At 57.7% G+C, this 23174-nt stretch overlaps 1 protein-coding gene across 1 annotated transcript in view; it reads right to left on the reverse strand.

Moving 5' to 3' along the window:
* Positions 1-14010: 14010 nt before the first annotated feature.
* Positions 14011-23174, reverse strand: part of LOC142475344 (inactive tyrosine-protein kinase PEAK1-like) — a 47449-nt gene continuing 38285 nt past the window's right edge. The window contains exon 2 of the mRNA XM_075581262.1: positions 14011-15669. Within this exon, the coding sequence (XP_075437377.1) occupies positions 14530-15669 (1140 nt within the window). The 3' untranslated portion in view covers positions 14011-14529. The remainder of the gene's footprint in view (positions 15670-23174) is intronic.

Below are 23174 nucleotides of genomic sequence, written 5' to 3' on the forward strand. Positions count from 1 at the left end.
GTCTGAGAGAGTGTGTGTCTGAGAGAGAGAGTGTGTCTGAGAGAGAGAGTGTGTCTGAGAGAGAGTGTCAGAGAGAGAGTGTCAGAGAGAGAGAATGTGTCTGAGAGAGAGAGAGTGTGTGTCTGAGAGAGTGTGTCAGAGAGAGAGAGTGGGTCTGAGAGAGAGAGAGTGTGTCTGAGAGAGAGAGAGAGAGTGTGTGTCTGAGAGAGAGAGAGTGTGTGTCTGAGAGAGAGAGAGAGATAGAGAGAGTGTGTCTGAGAGTGTCTGAGAGAGTGTGTCTGAGAGAGAGAGTGTGTCTGAGAGAGAGTGTGTCTGAGAGAGTGTGTCTGAGAGAGTGTCTGAGAGAGAGTGTGTCAGCGAGAGAGTGTCTGAGAGAGAGTGTGTCTGAGAGAGAGTGTCAGAGAGAGAGTGTCAGAGAGAGAGAATGTGTCTGAGAGAGAGAGAGTGTGTGTCTGAGAGAGTGTGTCAGAGAGAGAGAGTGGGTCTGAGAGAGAGAGAGAGAGTGTGTCTGAGAGAGAGAGAGAGAGTGTGTCTGAGAGAGAGAGAGAGAGAGAGAGTGTGTGTCTGAGAGAGAGAGAGTGTGTGTCTGAGAGAGAGAGAGTGTGTGTCTGAGAGTGTCTGAGAGAGTGTGTCTGAGAGAGAGAGTGTGTCTGAGAGAGAGTGTGTCTGAGAGAGTGTGTCTGAGAGAGTGTGTCTGAGAGAGAGTGTCTGAGAGAGAGTGTGTCAGCGAGAGAGTGTCTGAGAGAGTGTGTCTGAGAGAGTGTGTCTGAGAGAGTGTGTCTGAGAGAGAGAGTGTCTGAGAGAGTGTGTCTGAGAGAGAGAGAGTGTGTCTGAGAGAAAGAGTGTTTCTGAGAGAAAGAGAGTGTCTGAGAGAGAGAGTCAGAGAGTGTCAGATAGTGTGTGTCTGAGAGAGAGTGTGTGTCTGAGAGAGAGAGTGTGTCTGAGAGAGAGTGTGTGTCTGAGAGAGTGTGTGTCTGAGAGAGAGTGTGTCTGAGAGAGAGTGTGTCTGAGAGAGAGTGTCTGAGAGAGAGAGAGAAAGTCAGAGAGAGAAAGTAAGAGGGAGAGAGTCAGAGGGAGAGAGTCAGAGAGAGGGAGAGTCAGAGAGAGGGAGAGAGAGAGTCAGAGAGAGGGAGAGAGAGAGTCAGAGAGAGGGAGAGAGAGTCAGAGAGAGGGAGAGAGAGTCAGAGAGAGGGAGAGAGTCAGAGAGAGTCAGAGGGAGGGAGAGTCAGAGGGAGGGAGAGTCAGAGGGAGGGAGAGTCATAGAGAGAGAGAGTCAGAGAGAGAGAGAGTCAGAGAGAGTGCAGGAAGAAAACATTAATTTTATCGTTGTCCTTGTTCTTTTTTTTTTTATATACTGTACTTTTCGAAATAAACCTACGTTTCTATGAAAATTGAAGTTTTTGTTTTTTTGCGGCCCACCTAAACCTAAACCTTGTTTATTTGGCCCGTGTTAGCCTTTGAGTTTGACATGCTTGGTGTAGGGGCTTTCTCAACCAATGTGACATTCAATTTGAATTAACTCCTTCTCGTTTCTCCTTTGAAAGATCCAAGGTGGCGTATATCATCGCTCTGCGGACCGGTGACGCTTTGGCGTGGGCATCCCCCATCTGGGAGTTAAGACCTGAGCTCACTCAGAATTTCGCTCGCTTCAAAGAAGAATTCAGACAGGTCTTTGACACCCCAGGCCGTAAGGTCACTGCAGCATCTTCTTTGTTTCATCTTTCACAGAGGCACCGGTCAGTCGCAAGATACGCTCTCTAATTCTGGGCCATCGCAGCGGAGATTGGCTGGAACAATGAGGCTGTGTCGGCAGCCTTCTGTCAGGGTTTATCAGAATCCCTCAAGGATGAACTGGCCGCACAGGAACGTCCTACTGAATTGGAAGAACTTATCACCAGCGTCTCCAGGAAAGGAGAACAAAACGCTCTATCTCATGGCTTTCCGCGGTCGGGATCCCCGCTTCTTGTCCTACACCCACAGTTTCTCTGGTTCCCGAGGATCCTGAACCTATGCAGCTGGGAAGTCACTGACTGTCCTTCTCTGAGAGGAAACGCCGAAAAGATAGCGGTTTCTGTCTTTACTGTAGCAAGTCCGGACATCTGGTACTTCGCTGTCCCATTAAGCCAGGAAATGCCAACGCTCAAGGAGTTATAAGGGGTTCACATTGGGCACTATCTCTCCTTCCCCTTCTATACAGAAGATTCTTCCCACTCGTATTCTGCTTCCAATTGTTCTCAAGGGTTCTGAGTTTCACATCTCTGCCTCCGCCTTCATCGACTTCGGGTCTGGAGGGAATTTTGTGGATCAGGACTTCGCTTTAAAGAACAATATTCCTCTCATCCGAAAATCTGTGCCTGTCGGGTTGGAAGCCATAGATGGACGTCCCCTCCAGCCAGCCTTCATCTCACTGGAGACCTGCGTACTCTCCCTCTCCACGAAGGATGGCCACAAGGAGAAGATTTCTCTGGATGTTATCCACTCACCTGCTGTACGGGTAATTTTGGGCCTTCCCTGGCTCCAACAACACAATGCGCACTTAGATTTGACTGACGAGAACTTGTATTACTCTGGTGCAACAGATCTGTGGCCTAGAAATTCCCATGCTGGACAAGCCTGTCCTACCAGAAGTGTATGTTGAATTTCTTGACGTCTTTGACAAAGTTCGTTCTGAGGTCTTGCCCCCTCATCGCCCTTTTGATTGCCCGATTGATTGATTGCCCGGAGCTGTTCTTCCCAGGACTAGATCCTATCCTCTTTCTCTCCCTGAAACCAAAGCAATGTTAGAGTATATTCAAGAAAACCTAAAAAAGGGGTTTATCCGGAATTCTTCTTCCCCAGCTGGGGCTGGTTTCTTCTTTCTCAATAAAAAGGACGGGTCTCTTCGCCCCTGCATAGATTACAGAGGGTTAAACAAGATCACTCTGAAGAACCGTTTCCCCCTACCGCTCATTTCTGAGCTTTTTGACCGCTTCCAAGGTTCCATCTTCTTTTCTAAACTTGATCTCCAAGGAGCATATAATCTCATACGTATACGTCAAGGGGATGAATGGAAGACGGCCTTCAATACACGTGATGGTCATTACGAATATCTAGTTATGCCTTTTGGCCTATGTAATGCTCCGGCTGTTTTTCAAGAATTTGTGAACGAGATTTTTCGGGATCTTCTCAATCATTTTGTCATAGTCTATCTTGATGATATTCTTATTTTTTCCAAATCCATCCCCGAACACATTCAACATACCAAGCTGGTCCTGTCTTGCCTTCGGGAGAATCACCTCTACGCAAAACTAGAAAAATGCCAGTTTCATAAGACTTCTACATCTTTTCTGGGTTACATTATTTCTGATTCTGTTTTTTCCATGGACCCTGACAAACTCAAAGCGGTATTGGACTGGCCTCAACCTACATCACTCAAGGCTATTCAACGCTTTTTAGGGTTTGCTAATTATTACCGCAAATTTATTCGTAATTTTTATCCTACAGTGGGTCCCATCACCGCCCTAACTAAAAAAGGAGCTGAAACCTCTTCCTGGTCTCCTGCGGCTCTTCAAGCCTTCGACTCAAGAAAGCTTTTGTGTCTGCTCCCATCTTACGCCATCCGGATCCCAAACTTCCCTTCACTCTGGAAGTATAGGCATCGGATGTTGGGGCAGGGGCTATTCTCTCACAGAGGCAAACATCTCAAGGCAAGCTACACCCTTGTGGTTTCTTCTCTAAAAAGTTTTCTTCTGCAGAGCAAAACTATAACGTTGGCAACCGAGAACTCCTGGCTATTAAGCTTGCACTTCAAGAATGGAGACATCTTCTGGAAGGCACTGAGAATCCCATCTCAATCCTTACGGACCATAAAAACTTGCTCTACATTGAAAGTGCTCGTCGCCTCGCTGCTAGTTATGCCTGCTGGTCTCTGTTCTTTAGATTCAATTACCTTATTTCGTACTTTCCTTTATCTAAAAATACCAAAGCTGATGCCAATTCTTAGCAGAAGACAAGGCGGAAGAGGTTTCCGAGACTATTCTCCCTTCTAAGTATATCATTTCTGACAATTCTTTTGACGTTGTGGATGGGATTTTGGCTACGCAGACGCGCATTCCTGAGGGTCTTGAGCTGCCAGAGGGCTGTTTGTACGCTGCTCCACAATGTCGCAATTTTTCTTTTTAGAGTGGGGTCATTCGTCTAAGTCTGCCGGTCATCCCGGTACCAGAAGAACTTCGGATCTCATCAGACGAACCTTTTGGTGGCCTAATATGCTCAAGGACATTGAGGAATTGATTCAATCATGCTCTACACGTGCTCTGAACAAAATCACTTGCAGCAAGCCACCTGGCCTTCTACGCCCTCTTCCCATACCGGATCGCCCTTGGAGTCATCTATCGATGGACTTTATTGTTGAACTTCCTATTTCCAGAGGAATGAACACCATCCTGGTTGTCATCGACAGATTTTCGAAGCAGTCACACTTCATTCCCCTCAAGGGCCTTCCCAATTCTTCAACCTTGTCGGATGTTTTCATAAAGGAGATCTTCCGGATTCAAAGAGTAACAGTGTCTAGAGTGTCCGATCGCGGATCTCAATTTATTTCAAAGTTTTGGCGTGCATTTGCTCAGAGGATGGAAATTTCACTTCACTTTTCTTCAGGGTATCATCCCCAGACCAATGGACAAACAGAGAGGATGAACCAAACTCTAGAACAATACTTGAGGTGCTTCCTCTCTGACGCGCAAGATGACTGGGTTGACCTCCTCCCATGGGCAGAATTCGCTCACAATTCTCTCAAGAATGAATCGACACAGGAATCACCGTTCTTTATTAATTATGGGTTTCATCCGGCACGGCTCCCCATTACTTCTCCTTCCGGGGTCCCTGCAGCGGATAGCAGAGTCAATTCCTTGCAAGATTATTGGAAAAAGATTCAGAGGTCTCTGGAGGAGGCAGTGCGCAGACAGAAGTCACAGGCTGATCATCATCACCATAAGTCACCCAATTTCAAACAGGACAGTGTGGCTCTCATCAAAAAACATTCGGCTTAAGACACCAACGCTGAAATTCGCTCCAAGATTTCTGGGTCCATTCCCTATTCTGGAGCAGGTGAATCCAGTAGCATACCGTTTACAGCTTCCTTCTGCCATGAAAATTCCCGCTGTATTCCATGTGTCCCTTTTAAAGCCCGTCTTCCAGAGTTCTCATTTTCCCGAAACTTCTTCAAGACCACCGCCCATAATCGTACAAGGACAAGAAGAATATGAGATCCAGTCAATCATAGACTCGAGACGTTCCAGAGGCTCCATACAGTACCTCGTATATTGGCTAGGGTTTGGACCTGAGGAAAGATCTTGGGTACCCCACCATCAGGTACACGCCTCCAACCTTCTCCGGCGATTTCACGCCAGGTATCCCGAAGCCTTTTTGGAGTCGTCCTGAGGCCGCTCAAGGGGGGGGGGTACTGTAAGGAATCGGGGAACACGTCCCCCGCAGCATGTTCCCTCCTTACCTGCCACTTCTCAGCATCCTGCGCAGCTTACAGAGCACGCGCGCCCACGCAGGGCTTTCACTGCTCCCACGGAGCTGGGCTCTGCCCCCCACCTGCGACGCCCATCCGTCTCGCGCGGCACAAGCACTGCTCCCCAGCTGCGTGTTCAAGCCCCATCAGCACTTCCCTGTCCCCAGCACCGTGCACCAATCCCTGCCTCCGTGGAGGTCGCGCCTCCGCTCCTCCCGTGTCATTGGCTCTCTCCGCCTAAAAATACCCAGCTCTCTCAGCTACACATTGCTGAGCATAGTTCCTGGTAGCCTTGTGCTATCCATGTCCTGTTCATAGCCTCTGCCTTGCTTTGTCCCTCTGCTGTTTGTTTTCTTGTGTACCGACCCAGCTTGTCTTTGGACCTCTCTCTGGATAACGACCCCAGCTTTTCTCTGACTACGTGTACCTCTCCATCTCTGACCTCGGCTATTGGACACTCTACTACCCTGCTGGCTCCAACCCTTGACCTCGGCAAGTATCGCAACTAACCCACTCTCTCCAACCCAGACTACGCTGACAATCCAGGCACGCTTCTGCTGCTGTGGGTGCGCAGTTTTACCCTTTCCCACCTCAGTACCGGGGTCCCGCCTTGTTCGTGGTGAGTGCAAGCGTTACACCCACACCTCTTTCTTCCTCCTCCCCCTCACTTCCCCCTCACATCCCTCTCTTCCCCCACCCCCTCCCACTCTTCTTGCCCCTCCTACCCCCCCTCTCCTCACCCTCACACCCCTCTCTTCCCCCTCAAAACACACACCGCCCCCTCTCCCAAGAATCTTACCTTGGGGGCGAAGACACCTCTGGTGTGCGCCGATCCCACGGGCGGAAGTTGAACTCGCCTTCTGCTACCGACCGGTGGCAGGGGGATTGCAGTAAAGGGGACCCTCTGAGTGCCTGACAGTCATCCCAGCCCCCCCCCCCCCCCCATTAGGGGTGCGAGCTGAAACCCCGGTTCGAAAATCAGTCCTACATCTACCAAGATCCCCCCTAGTTCTTTAGAAGGATCCATTATCCTATTGGGAGACACCTTCTTGTTGCCTCTAGTAAGCGTGGCTCGGCTGCGGCACAATTAAGGGCTCTATACAGACCTGATGGTCTTGTGAGTCACAACCAGGGAACGATCTATTTATCTGGCACAATACTACTTATTTATATATATAAGGGAGTACTATCCTGCTACTATCCGATCATTACATCAAGAGATAGGATTTTACCTTAGTAGCTTACAGTACCCTATCCAGCAACTCACATCTGGAGTGCCAGTTTCACACCACATATGGAGTAGTGCTGCACTAATTAGGCAAAGGTTTTAAACTATTAACCTGTTCACTGGTCCTATAAGGTGCAGCGCTTAGCAGCAACTCCTAATCTGTTCATATAGGAGTCTAAGCAGTGTCTTCACTCCTATCAGTAATTTTATTTTGAGTACTAGTGTCAAGTAAGGATCTGCATATTTCAGATCCGCTGTTCACACGTCATAACATCATGGTCTATTCTCTATACTCACGCACAACCTATAATAGTTGGCGTTAGTAAACAACATTTGGTGTACACCTACCAACAATTGTATAACAATACAATCATACCTCTAACTGACTGCAGTACAGAGCAGCACAGCGATAGGTTCTGTATTTCCTGTGCACCAATTAGTACTCAATTACTGTGGCATTACATATATGGTTATTATTATCGTTCCTAATAATACCTACCTCTAGCTAATCGCTCTATACGAAGGTCACTAGGGCCAGTGAGTTCACCAACACTGGACTTTACTATCCTACTTGACACTCCCCTGGAGTAATTTACCCCAAGAGTCTACACAACACTTGGTATTATTTAATACATGTTTTAAACCCCATTGTTGTAACTAAGTTTTTGAATAAATATGTTTTAACTCATTCCCCATCTCACATAGGAATAGAGTGCTATATAGGGGTTCTGTGTGTCTTTAGTATGCCTCTAGTAAGGCAAACAGAACTGAAGATATCGGCACCCAACCCGGGTTAAAGACACCGTTCCATGACCCACCATCAGGGGCCGTCACGGGAGTGCAATTTGTATCGTGGGGTTTTTCTTGGCATCGCAGAGTTTTGTGGTGAGATACCACACCGCCTCGCTTTATTTCCCCCTCTATTTTTCATTTGACATTTTTGTGTCAACACATAAAAATCTAACAAATAGGCCAAAAGAAATAGGGCAGGTACTGAATACCAAGGAATGGGGGGGTGAGCTTGCTGCCCTCGCATGGAAAGAAATGGGATTCGCCTGGCGATGTAGAAGGCGCTGGGGAGAGAAGGGTTGCAACCGCCCCCCCCCCCGCCCCCACGGCATCGTGTCCCCATCGCATTCCGCCCACCCAGGCCCCCACACTGCCTAATTGGATCTATTTATATCAGATGACCAGCGTTCCATCTTTGACCTTTAGAGCCTTGAAAAAGGTCGGAGATCATTTATTAATTGATCTGAAAACCGGAGGGATAATATATATATATATTCTCTCTATAGCTTGTGTGTGTGTGTATGCGTACACACACACACACACACACACACAACCTGTATCGTTATATGTGTACATGCATATATTGTGTCTGTGTAGCTGTATCTGTCTGTGTGTACACACCTCTATATCTTTATATGTGTACATGTATATATTACGTATCTGCATCTCTGTGTGTGCACACAGACACAAACACACACATTGTATAGTATTTGTATGTATGCATGTACGTAGATGAGTCAGTGTGTATACACACAGTGTTCAGAAAAACCAGGACCCCTTTTATTTATCGTCAAATCTTGCAGAAAAATCAAATTTTCATGATAATTTGAACAGTTCTCGGGCTGTCACCAGAAATAACTACACGTAAGAATGATTCAATAATCTAATAAATATCCTTTGGGATTGGTGACAGTATGATGACCTCATTGAGCGCGCAGAAGATAAGCGCATTATAAAGTGCGTGAGATGGAGCAAGAATTATGGTGCAAAACGCTGCCATTAAGTGTTTGCTGATAAAAGACGGTCGCTAGGAGGACTGAAAACACATTCGTAAAACAACGTGTCGTTCGGGAGTTGGAGACACTGGGTCAGCGCAGTATCGATGGTGCGATCAGACAGCTGCGTTCTCGTCTTCGAGCTACTGTAACCTCCTGCTGTCCGGCCTTCCTGCCTCACCTGTCTCCCCTACAATCTATCCTAAACGCTGCTGCCAGAATCACTCTACTCTTTCCTAGATCTGTCTCCGCGTCTCCCCTGCTGAAATCCCTCTCCTGGCTTCCGATCAAATCCCGCATCTCACACTCCATTCTTCTCCTCACTTTTAAAGCTTTACACTCCTCTGCCCCTCCTTCCATGTCACCCTAATCTCTCACTATACCCTCCTCTGCCCCTCCTTATATCTCACCCTAATATCTGACTATACACCCCTTTCCCCTCCTTGCATCTCACCTTAATATCTCACTACAGGCATACCCCGCATTAACGTACACAATGGGACCGGAGCATGTATGTAAAGTGAAAATGTACTTAAAGTGAAGCAGTACCTTTTTTCCCACTTACCGATGCATGTACTGTACGGCAATCGTCATATACGTGCATAACTGATGTAAATAACGCATGTGTAACAGGCTCTACAGTCTCCCCGCTTGTGCACAGCTTCGGTACAGGTAGGGAGACAGTATTGCTGTTCAGGACGTGCTGACAGGCGCATGCCTGAGCTGCCGTTTGCCTATTGAACGATATGTCCTTACTCGAGAGTGTACTTAAAGTGAGTGTCCTTCAACCGGGGTATGCCTGTATACTCTCTGCCCATCCTTACATCTCACCCCTAATTTCTCGCTGTGCACCATCCCGACTCTTGCATTCGGGTCAAGGATGTCTTCTTTCTACCCCCTTTTGTATCTAAAGCCCTCTCCCGCCTTAAACCTTTCTCACTGACTGCCCCCCACCTCTGGAATGCCCTTCCCCTCAATACCCGACTAGCACCCTCTCTATCCACCTTTAAGACCCATCTTCAAACACATCTCCTTATCGAAGCATACGAGTAGCTCTGTGGCTGATACTTTACACCTCGTACATCGTCCATGGCCCCCTGCAGACGCACTTACCAGAACGCCCTCCTACTGTTCTGCATGTTCTCCACACTTACCACTAAGATTGTAAGCTCTTCGGGACAGGGACTCCTTTTCTTATTGTTTTATTTCTGAAGCTCTTATTCCCATTATGTGTAATATTATTATGTATTACTGCTGTGAACCTGGATGAATATATGGGGGGAAAAAAATATATATAATATATATATATCAATATCTTAATATATAAAATCGAAAGGTGGGTACTAGCTGCGGTGAATCTGATTGGTCCTCAGCCTCTGGCCAATCAGATTGGTGGGTCTGACGTCACCCAACTGCCACTCTCTTCCCCCTTGGCCACACACACACGCTCTCTCTGTCCTCTCCCCCCCCCAATCACACTCACCTCCCTCCCCAGCACTCACTCACCTCCCTCCCCGGCGCTCACTCACCTCCCTCCCCGGCGGGGGGACAGACAGTGGCCAGGCAGCCTGCAGCTGCCTCGTGGCGCCGAGTGCCTAAGATGGTGGTGCCCGGAAGGACCCCCTTCCTCCCTCGTGGCGCGGAGTGCCTAAGATGGCGGCGCCCGGAAGGACCCCCTTCCTCCCTCGGGGCGCCGAGTGCCTAAGATGGCGATGCCCGGAAGGAGAGGTGACATCTGTGTGTGTGAGTGTGTGTCTGGGTGACACTGTGTGTGTGTGTGACACTGTGTGTGTGTGTGTGTCACTGTGTGTGTGTGTCAGACACTGTAGGGTGGGGACCGGAGCTGCGCACGGGGGGGGGGAGGAGCGGAGACAGAGGGGGGAGCCGAGAAACATACAGGGGGAGTGGAGAGGAGGGACCCGGAAATTTTAAGCAACCCCCCCCCTTTTGTCCACTGTCCCCCCCCTCCTGTCCACTCCCCCCCTCCTGTCCACTGCCCCCCCCTCCTGTCCACTGTCCCCCCCCCCCCCTCCTGTCCACTGTCCCCCCTCCTGTCCACTGGGTTCCCCCCCACCTGTCCCCCCCCCCCCCCCCCCCTACTACCGGGAAATTTAACTCACGGGCAACGCCGGGTCTCTCAGCTAGTATATATATATATATAACATCACTTGTGAGCACATTCACATATCACCTAGCATACAGTGCTTCCACTGCAGTAAGGGATTCTGGGAAATGACATGCAAATGAACACCCGTGACACCTTTTGCCTGAAACCAATTGTACATGGATCCCTTATAAGCAAATGCTCTGCTGTTCACACAGCTTTTAATCACAGCATGGGATTAGATGCAAAGCCAGCCAAACCACTCACAGGCCGCTGTTTCGACCTTTATGGGTCTCATCAGTGTGAGGTTGGCTGTACTGGCTTTGCAATTTGTTTGTCGCCTTTTTCACCCACCATAACTTAAATAATGTGTGTGTGTGTGTGTGTGTATAATGAAGGAGCAGCAACGTGGTAATGTCACAGCCTTTGAAGTGGGTGCCCATGATTGGAACCCCTCCTTGTCAGCCCTCGTAGTGACCTTAAAGTCACTTAGATTGTAAGCTCTGCGGGGCAGTGCCTCCTCGCGCCCCCCGCCCCCCTGTATGTTAGAGCAGACGGAGTCAGTGCCATAAAACAGGTTTATTAACACGGTAATAATAAGACCATCAGCCTGAACAGCGATGGGGGGGGGGGGGAGGGGGCAGTACCACAGCAATACCAGGGGGTGGGGAGGCAGGGGCACCCTGTGACACATGCAAAGGGTGACCCCACCCCCCCTTCAAATAACAGAGGAAGTGTGGGGTTGACCCTAGTGCAATAAAGGCATACAGGAGCTGGGTAAAGGTAACCTAAGTCCTGAGGTGCTTTGTTACATTTCATCTGAATGGGGGAAGTGGGGGGGAGCAGGCAGAACAGTCCTCTGAAGTTTTAACCCCATCACTGCTTCATTCATGAGCCCCCCTGCTGTTGGATCAGTTATTCAAAGGGTTAATGACGCCTGGGTGGTCACAGGGTGTATAGATATACATATATATATATATAAATATATGTGTATGTGTGTCATATAACACTGTGCGTGTGGTTCTCATATATATGGGTACTGTACGTGTGTGTTTGTATATAAATATAAATATGGATTTATGGTATTAAAAGCATTAAGAATAAAACATTTCAATGTAATACTATTCCTGGTAATTCCTCCCTTCTACACACCGGCAGTGTGTGTTTGTGAGGGTTGCGTGTGTGTATGTGTGTGAGGGTGTATGTTAGGGGTGCGTGTATGTGAGGAGTGCGTAGAAAAGGGATGTGTGTATGTGTGAGTGTGTAAAGATGTATGTATGTAAGAGTTGTGCAGAGCTGTGTGTGTGCTAGAGGTGCATAGAAATGGGATGTGTGTATGTGTGAGGTGTGTGTATGTGCTAGGGGTGCATAGAAACGGGGAGTGTGTGTATGTGTGAGGGGTGTGTATATGTGTGAGATGTGTGAGATGTGTGTTAGGGGTGCGTAGAAATGGGGAGTTTGTGTATGTGTGAGGTGTGTGTGTGTTAGGGCTGCGTAGAAATGGGATGTGTGTATGTGTGAGGTGTGTGTGTGTTAGGGCTGCGTAGAAATGCGATGTGTGTATGTGTGAGGAGTGTGTAAAGATGTATGTATGTATGTAAGAGTCATGCAGAGGTATGAGTGTGTGTGTGAGCGAGACGTGTGTATAAAGGTGTATATGAGAGCTCTGTGTGTATATGTATGTGAGAAGCGTGCAGAGCGTCAGAGGCATGTGTACATGTGTCAGAGTTGCACACTTCTGCCAGCGTGTGCACGGAGCCGTGTGCAAAAGAAGGGCGTTGGCGTTTAACACTGAAAAAAAATCAAGCTTCTTAAACGGAGCCTTCAGGGGCGGGGGGCGGTCCCAGCGTATGGGGCGAGGGGGGCGGTCCCAGCGTATGGGGCGGGGGAGGCGGTCCCAGCGTATGGGGCGAGGGGGGCGGTCCCAGCGTATGGGGCGAGGGGGGCGGTCCCAGCGTATGGGGCGGGGGAGGCGGGTCCCAGCGTATGGGGCGAGGGGGGCGGTCCCAGCATATGGGGCGGGGGAGGCGGTCCCAGCGTATGGGGCGAGGGGGGCGGTCCCAGCGTATGGGGCGGGGGCGGTCCCAGCAGGGGCGGGGGAGGCGGTCCCAGCGTATGGGGCGGGGGAGGCGGTCACAGCGTATGGGGCGGGGGAGGCGGTCCCAGCGTATGGGGCGGGGGAGGCGGTCCCAGCGTATGGGGCAAGGGGGGCGGTCCCAGCGTATGGGGCGGGGGAGGCGGTCCCAGCGTATGGGGCGGGGGAGGCGGTCCCAGCGTATGGGGCGGGGGAGGCGGTCCCAGCGTATGGGGCGGGGGAGGCGGTCCCAGCGTATGGGGCAAGGGGGGCGGTCCCAGCGTATGGGGCGGGGGAGGCGGTGCCAGCGTATGGGGCAAAGGGGGCGGTCCCAGCGTATGGGGCAAGGGGGGCGGTCCCAGCGTATGGGGCGAGGGGGGCGGTCCCAGCGTATGGGGCGGGGGAGGCGGTCCCAGCGTATGGGGCGGGGAGGCGGTCCCAGCGGGGGGGGGGGGGGGCAAAGGGCGGTCCCAGCGGGGGGCAGTCCCAGCGGGGGGGGCAAAGGGCGGTCCCAGCGGGGGGGGGGGGGGGCGGGGGAGGCGGTCCCAGCGTATGGGGCGGGGGAGGCGGTCCCAGTGTATGGGGCGGGGGAGGCGGTCATAGCGTATGGGGCGGGGGAGGCGGTCCCAGCGTACGGGGCGGGGGAGGCGGTCCCAGCGTATGGGGCAGGTGTGGCGGTCCCAGCGTACGGGGCGGGGGAGGCGGTCCCAGCGTATGGGGCAAGGGGGGCGGTCCCAGCGTATGGGGCGGGGGAGGCGGTCCCAGCGTATGGGGCGGGGGAGGCGGTCCCAGCGTATGGGGCGAGGGGGGCGGTCCCAGCGTATGGGGCGAGGGGGGGCGGTCCCAGCGTATGGGGCGGGGGAGGCGGTCCCAGCGTATGGGGCGGGGGAGGCGGTCCCAGCGTATGGGGCAAGGGGGGCGGTCCCAGCGGGGGCGGTCCCAGCGGGGGCGGTCCCAGCGTATGGGGCGAGGGGGGCGGTCCCAGCGTATGGGGCAGGGGAGGCGGTCCCAGCGTATGGGGCGAGGGGGGCGGTCCCAGCGTACGGGGCGGGGGAGGCGGTCCCAGCGTATGGGGCAAGGGGGGCGGTCCCAGTGTATGGGGCGGGGGAGGCGGTCCCAGCGTATGGGGCGGGGGAGGCGGTCCCAGCGTATGGGGCAAGGGTGGCGGTCCCAGCGGGGGCGGGGGGCGGTCCCAGCGTATGGAGCGAGGGGGGCGGTCCCAGCGTATGGGGCAGGGGAGGCGGTGCCAGCGTATGGGGCAAGGGGGGCGGTCCCAGCGTATGGGGTGGGGGGCGGTCCCAGCGGGGGGGGCGGTCCCAGCGTATGGGGCAAGGGGAGGCGGTCTCAGCGTACGAGGCGGGGGGGCGGTCCCAGCGTATGGGGCAAGGGGGGCGGTCCCAGCGTATGGGGTGGGGGGCGGTCCCAGCGGGGGGGGGCGGGGGAGGCGGTCACAGCGTCCGAAACGTGGGGAGGAGGCGGTCCCAGCGTCCAGGGGGCGGTCCCAGTGTATGGGGTGGGGGAGGCGGTCCCAGCGTCCGGGGCGGGGAAGGAGGTTCCAGCGTACGGGGCAGGGGGAGGCGGTCCCAGCGTACGGGGCAGGGGGAGGCGGTCCCAGCGTACGGGGCAGGGGGAGGCGGTCCCAGAGTACGGGGTGGAGGGAGCAGTCCCAGCGTATGGGGTGGAGGGAGCAGTACCAGCGTACGGGGCAAGGGGGGGGGGATGGGGGCGTTCCCAGCGTACGGGGTGGGGGGAGTGTACGGGCGAGAGGTGGCGGTCCCAGCGTACTACACACGGACTGGGGGGACGGTCCCAGCTTATTGCACACAGACCGGGGAGCTCTCAGTGCAGCTCCAGTAACCGTAGGGCCTTTGCCAGCCCCTTGGCCGTGCTGAACGCCAAGTACTGACAGCACAGCCAGTCCTCCAGGCTCACCCCACCCTCCCTCTCCAACGCCCGCTCCGCCAGCCGGATCAGCAGCAGCGTCCTCTTCACCTCCAGCCAACCCTGCAGGGCGCCCTCCCTCTGCCCCGCGTCCCGCGGCCCCCACACCAGGCAGCGCAACGCCGCCTTCGCCTGCCCAACCTGCAGCCTGTCCGAGGGGCTGTGCTGCAACAAGAGCCCCGCCAGCCGACCCAGCCCCCGGGAATACGGCGAGCGCCGGGGCACGGCCGGCAAGTCCCGGGGGGCGTACTCCCTCTCCTTCAGCCCCCCCTCCAGGAAGGGGTTGGGCAGGTGCAACAGCTCGTAAATCAGGATGCCCGCCTGGAACTCGTCGCTGCGCCGGTACTGCGTGGCGCCCACGATCTCGGGCGCCAGCCGAGACGGGTCGCCCAGCCCCTGCGGGTGCCGGGTGCGCTGGCTCTTCAGCTTGGCCTGGGTGAAGTTGCTCAGGAGCAGGCGGCCCGAGCAGGCCGGGGTTGTCCTCTGCTCCGAGCCGCCGTTGTGCTCCTCCTCTGCCGCCGGCAAACCGCAGCCGCAGCTCCCCTCGCCCGTCCGGCAGCTGGCGAGCAGCAGGTTGTCCAGGCGCAGGTCGCAGTGGGTGATCCCCTGCGCCTTCAGGTGCTCCAGCGCCCCGCACAGCTGCAGCAGCAGTAGGCACACGTGCCGCTCGTACAGCTCCGGCTCGCGCCGGTGGCGCCCCTCGCCTTCCCGCACAAAGTCGGCCAGCGTCTGCCGGGGGGGCTCCCGCGTAATCACCACCACCCGGCTCCGCCGCTTGCCCAGGGAGCCCTGCTCGCAGGGCCGCCCCAAGGGGGCGCTCTTGGGTTCCGCCACGCCTGCCTCTCCGCCGCCGCCTTCCTCCTCCTCTTCCTCCTCCTCGGACACGGTGGGGTCCTCCCAGGGCAGCAGGCGGGCGGGCACCTCGGCCAGGAAGTGCCCGCAGTCCTGCTGGATGTTGAAGTGCTCGGAGAGGCTCTGCCGCACGGTCAGGCTGTGGTAGTACTCACGCCGCGCTGGCTTCGACTTGTTGCGGCAGATCTGCAGGGGGGAAGGAGAGGGGGTCAGTGCCGTCAGGCGAAGTAGCAGAGGGTGTCGCAGGGAGGGCAGAGGGTGCCGCAGGGAGGGCAGAGGGTGCCGCAGGGAGGGCAGAGGGTGCTACAGGGAGGGCAGAGGGTGTCTCAGGGAGGGCAGAGGGTGCCGCAGGGAGGGCAGAGGGTGCCGCAGGGAGGGCAGAGGGTGCCGCAGGGAGGGCAGAGGGTGCCGCAGGGAGGGCAGAGGGTGCTGCAGGGAGGGCAGAGGGTGCCGCAGGGAGGGCAGAGGGTGCTGCAGGGAGGGCAGAGGGTGCTACAGGGAGGGCAGAGGGTGTCTCAGGGAGGGCAGAGGGTGCCGCAGGGAGGGCAGAGGGTGCCGCAGGGAGGGCAGAGGGTGCTGCAGGGAGGGCAGAGGGTGCCGCAGGGAGGGCAGAGGGTGCTGCAGGGAGGGCAGAGGGTGCCGCAGGGAGGGCAGAGGGTGTCGCAGGGAGGGCAGAGGGTGCCGCAGGGAGGGCAGAGGGTGCCGCAGGGAGGGCAGAGGGTGCTACAGGGAGGGCAGAGGGTGCCGCAGGGAGGGCAGAGGGTGCTGCAGGGAGGGGAGAGGGTATCGCAGGGAGGGCAGGGGGTGTCGCAGGGAGGGCAGAGGGTGCCGCAGGGAGGGCAGAGGGTGCTGCAGGGAGGGCAGAGGGTGCCGCAGGGAGGGCAGAGGGTGCCGCAGGCAACAGGGAGGGCAGAGGGTGCCGCAGGGAGGGCAGAGGGTGCCGCAGGGAGGGCAGAGGGTGCCGCAGGGAGGGCAGAGGGTGCCGCAGGGAGGGCAGAGGGTGCCGCAGGGAGGGCAGAGGGTGCCGCAGGGAGGGCAGAGGGTGCCGCAGGGAGGGCAGAGGGTGACGCAGGGAGGGCAGAGGGTGTCGCAGGGAGGGCAGAGGGTGCCGCAGGGAGGGCAGAGGGTGTCTCAGGGAGGGCAGGGGGTTCCGCAGGGAGGGCAGAGGGTGCCAGAGGGAGGGCAGAGGGTGCCGCAGGGAGGGCAGAGGGTGCCAGAGGGAGGGCAGAGGGTGCCACAGGGAGGGCAGAGGGTGTCGCAGTGAGGGCAGAGGGTGCCGCAGGGAGGGCAGAGGGTGTCGCAGGGAGGGCAGAGGGTGCCGCAGGGAGGGCAGAGGGTGCCACAGGGAGGGCAGAGGGTGCCGCAGGGAGGGCAGAGGGTGCCGCAGGGAGGGCAGGGGGTGCCGCAGGGAGGGCAGGGGGTGCCGCAGGGAGGGCAGGGGGTGCCGCAGGGAGGGCAGGGGGTGCCGCAGGGAGGGCAGGGGGTGCCGCAGGGAGGGCAGGGGGTGCCGCAGGGAGGGCAGGGGGTGCCGCAGGGTGGCCAGGGGGTGCCGCAGGGTGGCCAGGGGGTGCCGCAGGGAGGGCAGGGGGTGCCGCAGGGAGGGCAGGGGGTGCCGCAGGGAGGGCACAGGGTGTCGCAGGGAGGGCATGGGGTGCCGCAGGGAGGGCAGGAGGTGCCGCAGGGTGGCCAGGGGGTGTCGCAGGGAGGGCAGGGGGTGCCGCAGGGTGGCCAGGGGGTGCCGCAGGGAGGGCAGGGGGTGCCGCAGGGAGGGCAGGGGGTGCCGCAGGGAGGGCAGGGGGTGCCGCAGGGGGTGCCGCAGGGAGGGCAGAGGGTGCCGCAGGGAGGGCAGGGGGTGCCGCAGGGAGGGCAGGGGGTGCCGCAGGGAGGGCAGGGGGTGCCGCAGGGAGGGCAGGGGGTGCCGCAGGGAGGGCAGAGGGTGCCAGAGGGAGGGCAGAGGGTGCCGCAGGGAGGGCAGAGGGTGCCGCAGGGAGGGCAGGGGGTGCCGCAGGGAGGGCAGGGGGTGCCGCAGGGAGGGCAGGGGGTGCCGCAGGGTGGCCAGGGGGTGCCGCAGGGTGGCCAGGGGGTGCCGCAGGGAGGGCAGGGGGTGCCGCAGGGAGGGCACAGGGTGTCGCAGGGTGGGCAGAGGGTGCTAGGAGTATGAGAAATTAGTGCTGGAATAGCAGAGGAAGCAGGCTGGGAAAAAAATGCTGTGTGTGTACTCTGTGTGTGTGTGTGTGTGTGTGTGTGTGTGTGTACTGTGTGTGGAGGGGGCAGTAGAGCAATAGAAGAGGATGCTGGTACAGTGACAATTGCATGTATACATGGGGGAGGCTGCGTGCGTGTGTGTACATGGGGAGGCTGCGTGCGTGTGTGTACATGGGGAGGCTGCGTACGTGTGTGTACATGGGGAGGCTGCGTGCGTGTGTGTACATGGGGGAGGCTGCGTGCGTGTGTGTACATGGGGGAGGCTGCGTGCGTGTGTGTACATGGGGAGGCTGCGTGCGTGTGTGTACATGGGGGAGGCTGCGTGCGTGTGTGTACATGGGGGAGGCTGCGTGCGTTTGTGTACATGGGGAGGCTGCGTGCGTGTGTGTACATGGGGAGGCTGCGTGCGTGTCTGTACATGGGGGAGGCTGCGTGCGTGTGTGTACATGGGGGAGGCTGCGTGCGTGTCTGTACATGGGGGAGGCTGCGTGCGTGCGTGTGTGTACATGGGGGAGGCTGCGTGCGTGTGTGTACATGGGGAGGCTGCGTGCGTGTGTGTACATGGGTGAGGCTGCGTGCGTGCGTGTGTGTACATGGGGAGGCTGCGTGCGTGTCTGTACATGGGGGAGGCTGCGTGCGTGTGTGTGTGTACATGGGGAGGCTGCGTGCGTGTGTGTACATGGGTGAGGCTGCGTGCGTGCGTGTGTGTACATGGGGAGGCTGCGTGCGTGTGTGTACATGGGGAGGCTGCGTGCGTGTGTGTACATGGGGAGGCTGCGTGCGTGTGTGTACATGGGGAGGCTGCGTGCGTGTGTGTACATGGGGAGGCTGCGTGCGTGTGTGTACATGGGGAGGCTGCGTGCGTGCGTGTACATGGGAGAGGCTGCGTGCGTGTGTGTACATGGGGAGGCTGCGTGCGTGTGTGTACATGGGAGAGGCTGCGTGCGTGTGTGTACATGGGGAGGCTGCGTGCGTGTGTGTACATGGGGAGGCTGCGTGCGTGTGTGTACATGGGGAGGCTGCGTGCGTTTGTGTACATGGGGAGGCTGCGTGCGTGTGTGTACATGGGGAGGCTGCGTGCGTGTCTGTACATGGGGGAGGCTGCGTGCGTGTGTGTACATGGGGGAGGCTGCGTGCGTGTCTGTACATGGGGGAGGCTGCGTGCGTGCGTGTGTGTACATGGGGGAGGCTGCGTGCGTGTGTGTACATGGGAGAGGCTGCGTGCGTGTGTGTACATGGGGGAGGCTGCGTGCGTGCGTGTGTGTACATGGGGAGGCTGCGTGCGTGTCTGTACATGGGGGAGGCTGCGTGCGTGTGTGTGTGTACATGGGGAGGCTGCGTGCGTGTGTGTACATGGGTGAGGCTGCGTGCGTGCGTGTGTGTACATGGGGAGGCTGCGTGCGTGTGTGTACATGGGGAGGCTGCGTGCGTGTGTGTACATGGGGAGGCTGCGTGCGTGTGTGTACATGGCGAGGCTGCGTGCGTGCGTGTACATGGGGAGGCTGCGTGCGTGCGTGTACATGGGAGAGGCTGCGTGTGTGTGTGTACATGGGGAGGCTGCGTGCGTGTGTGTACATGGGGAGGCTGCGTGCGTGTGTGTACATGGGGAGGCTGCGTGCGTGTGTGTACATGGGGAGGCTGCGTGCGTGTGTGTACATGGGGAGGCTGCGTGCGTGCGTGTACATGGGGAGGCTGCGTGCGTGTGTGTACATGGGGGAGGCTGCGTGCGTGTCTGTACATGGGGAGGCTGCGTACGTGTCTGTACATGGGGGAGGCTGCGTGCGTGTGTGTACATGGGGAGGCTGCGTACGTGTCTGTACATGGGAGAGGCTGCGTGCGTGTGTGTACATGGGGAGGCTGCGTGCGTGTGTGTACATGGGGAGGCTGCGTGCGTGTGTGTACATGGGGAGGCTGCGTGCGTGTGTGTACATGGGGAGGCTGCGTGCGTGCGTGTACATGGGGAGGCTGCGTGCGTGCGTGTACATGGGGAGGCTGCGTGCGTGTGTGTACACGGGGGAGGCTGCGTGCGTGTCTGTACATGGGGAGGCTGCGTGCGTGTGTGTACATGGGGGAGGCTGCGTGCGTGTACATGGGAGAGGCTGCGTGCGTGTGTGTACATGGGGAGGCTGCGTGCGTGTCTGTACATGGGGAGGCTGCGTACGTGTGTGTACATGGGGAGGCTGCGTGCGTGTGTGTACATGGGGAGGCTGCGTGCGTGTGTGTACATGGGGAGGCTGCGTGCGTGTCTGTACATGGGGGAGGCTGCGTGCGTGTGTGTACATGGGGGAGGCTGCGTGCGTGTCTGTACATGGGGGAGGCTGCGTGCGTGCGTGTGTGTACATGGGGGAGGCTGCGTGCGTGTGTGTACATGGGGAGGCTGCGTGCGTGTGTGTACATGGGAGAGGCTGCGTGCGTGTGTGTACATGGGGGAGGCTGCGTGCGTGTCTGTACATGGGGAGGCTGCGTACGTGTGTGTACATGGGGAGGCTGCGTGCGTGTGTGTACATGGGGGAGGCTGCGTGCGTGTGTGTACATGGGAGAGGCTGCGTGCGTGCGTGTGTGTACATGGGGAGGCTGCGTGCGTGTCTGTACATGGGGGAGGCTGCGTGCGTGTGTGTGTGTACATGGGGAGGCTGCGTGCGTGTGTGTACATGGGTGAGGCTGCGTGCGTGCGTGTGTGTACATGGGGAGGCTGCGTGCGTGTGTGTACATGGGGAGGCTGCGTGCGTGTGTGTACATGGGGAGGCTGCGTGCGTGTGTGTACATGGGAGAGGCTGCGTGCGTGTGTGTACATGGGGAGGCTGCGTGCGTGCGTGTCTGTACATGGGGGAGGCTGCGTGCGTGTGTGTACATGGGGAGGCTGCGTGCGTGTGTGTACATGGGGAGGCTGCGTGCGTGTGTGTACATGGGGAGGCTGCGTGCGTGTCTGTACATGGGGGAGGCTGCGTGCGTGTGTGTACATGGGGGAGGCTGCGTGCGTGTGTGTACATGGGGAGGCTGCGTGCGTGTGTGTACATGGGGAGGCTGCGTGCGTGTCTGTACATGGGGGAGGCTGCGTGCGTGTGTGTACATGGGGAGGCTGCGTGCGTGTCTGTACATGGGGGAGGCTGCGTGCGTGCGTGTCTGTACATGGGGGAGGCTGCGTGCGTGCGTGTGTGTACATGGGGAGGCTGCGTGCGTGTGTGTTCATGGGAGAGGCTGCGTGCGTGTGTGTACATGGGGGAGGCTGCGTGCGTGTGTACATGGGGGAGTCTGCGTACGTGTGTACATGGGGGAGGCTGCGTGCGTGTGTACATGGGGGAGGCTGCGTGCGTGTGTGTACATGGGGAGGCTGCGTGTGTGTACATGGGGGAGGCTGCGTACGTGTGTATACATGGGGGAGGCTGCGTGCGTGTGTGTACATGGGAGAGGCTGCGTGCGTGTGTGTTCATGGGAGAGGCTGCGTGCGTGTGTACATGGGGGAGGCTGCGTGCGTGTGTACATGGGGGAGGCTGCGTGCGTGTGTACATGGGGGAGGCTGCGTGCGTGTCTGTACATGGGGGAGGCTGCGTGCGTGCGTGTGTGTACATGGGGGAGGCTGCGTGCGTGTGTGTACATGGGAGAGGCTGCGTGCGTGTGTGTACATGGGGGAGGCTGCGTGCGTGCGTGTGTGTACATGGGGAGGCTGCGTGCGTGTCTGTACATGGGGGAGGCTGCGTGCGTGTGTGTGTGTACATGGGGAGGCTGCGTGCGTGTGTGTACATGGGTGAGGCTGCGTGCGTGCGTGTGTGTACATGGGGAGGCTGCGTGCGTGTGTGTACATGGGGAGGCTGCGTGCGTGTGTGTACATGGGGAGGCTGCGTGCGTGTGTGTACATGGCGAGGCTGCGTGCGTGCGTGTACATGGGGAGGCTGCGTGCGTGCGTGTACATGGGAGAGGCTGCGTGCGTGTGTGTACATGGGGAGGCTGCGTGCGTGTGTGTACATGGGGAGGCTGCGTGCGTGCGTGTCTGTACATGGGGGAGGCTGCGTGCGTGTGTGTACATGGGGAGGCTGCGTGCGTGTGTGTACATGGGGAGGCTGCGTGCGTGTGTGTACATGGGGAGGCTGCGTGCGTGTCTGTACATGGGGGAGGCTGCGTGCGTGTGTGTACATGGGGGAGGCTGCGTGCGTGTGTGTACATGGGGAGGCTGCGTGCGTGTGTGTACATGGGGAGGCTGCGTGCGTGTCTGTACATGGGGGAGGCTGCGTGCGTGTGTGTACATGGGGAGGCTGCGTGCGTGTCTGTACATGGGGGAGGCTGCGTGCGTGCGTGTCTGTACATGGGGGAGGCTGCGTGCGTGCGTGTGTGTACATGGGGAGGCTGCGTGCGTGTGTGTTCATGGGAGAGGCTGCGTGCGTGTGTGTACATGGGGGAGGCTGCGTGCGTGTGTACATGGGGGAGTCTGCGTACGTGTGTACATGGGGGAGGCTGCGTGCGTGTGTACATGGGGGAGGCTGCGTGCGTGTGTGTACATGGGGAGGCTGCGTGTGTGTACATGGGGGAGGCTGCGTACGTGTGTATACATGGGGGAGGCTGCGTGCGTGTGTGTACATGGGAGAGGCTGCGTGCGTGTGTGTTCATGGGAGAGGCTGCGTGCGTGTGTACATGGGGGAGGCTGCGTGCGTGTGTACATGGGGGAGGCTGCGTGCGTGTGTACATGGGGGAGGCTGCGTGCGTGTCTGTACATGGGGGAGGCTGCGTGCGTGCGTGTGTGTACATGGGGGAGGCTGCGTGCGTGTGTGTACATGGGAGAGGCTGCGTGCGTGTGTGTACATGGGGGAGGCTGCGTGCGTGCGTGTGTGTACATGGGGAGGCTGCGTGCGTGTCTGTACATGGGGGAGGCTGCGTGCGTGTGTGTGTGTACATGGGGAGGCTGCGTGCGTGTGTGTACATGGGTGAGGCTGCGTGCGTGCGTGTGTGTACATGGGGAGGCTGCGTGCGTGTGTGTACATGGGGAGGCTGCGTGCGTGTGTGTACATGGGGAGGCTGCGTGCGTGTGTGTACATGGGAGAGGCTGCGTGCGTGTGTGTACATGGGGAGGCTGCGTGCGTGCGTGTCTGTACATGGGGGAGGCTGCGTGCGTGTGTGTACATGGGGAGGCTGCGTGCGTGTGTGTACATGGGGAGGCTGCGTGCGTGTGTGTACATGGGGAGGCTGCGTGCGTGTCTGTACATGGGGGAGGCTGCGTGCGTGTGTGTACATGGGGGAGGCTGCGTGCGTGTGTGTACATGGGGAGGCTGCGTGCGTGTGTGTACATGGGGAGGCTGCGTGCGTGTCTGTACATGGGGGAGGCTGCGTGCGTGTGTGTACATGGGGAGGCTGCGTGCGTGTCTGTACATGGGGGAGGCTGCGTGCGTGCGTGTCTGTACATGGGGGAGGCTGCGTGCGTGCGTGTGTGTACATGGGGAGGCTGCGTGCGTGTGTGTTCATGGGAGAGGCTGCGTGCGTGTGTGTACATGGGGGAG

Source organism: Ascaphus truei, unplaced genomic scaffold (genome assembly GCF_040206685.1).
Source record: "Ascaphus truei isolate aAscTru1 unplaced genomic scaffold, aAscTru1.hap1 HAP1_SCAFFOLD_1175, whole genome shotgun sequence".
Lineage (NCBI taxonomy): Eukaryota > Metazoa > Chordata > Amphibia > Anura > Ascaphidae > Ascaphus > Ascaphus truei.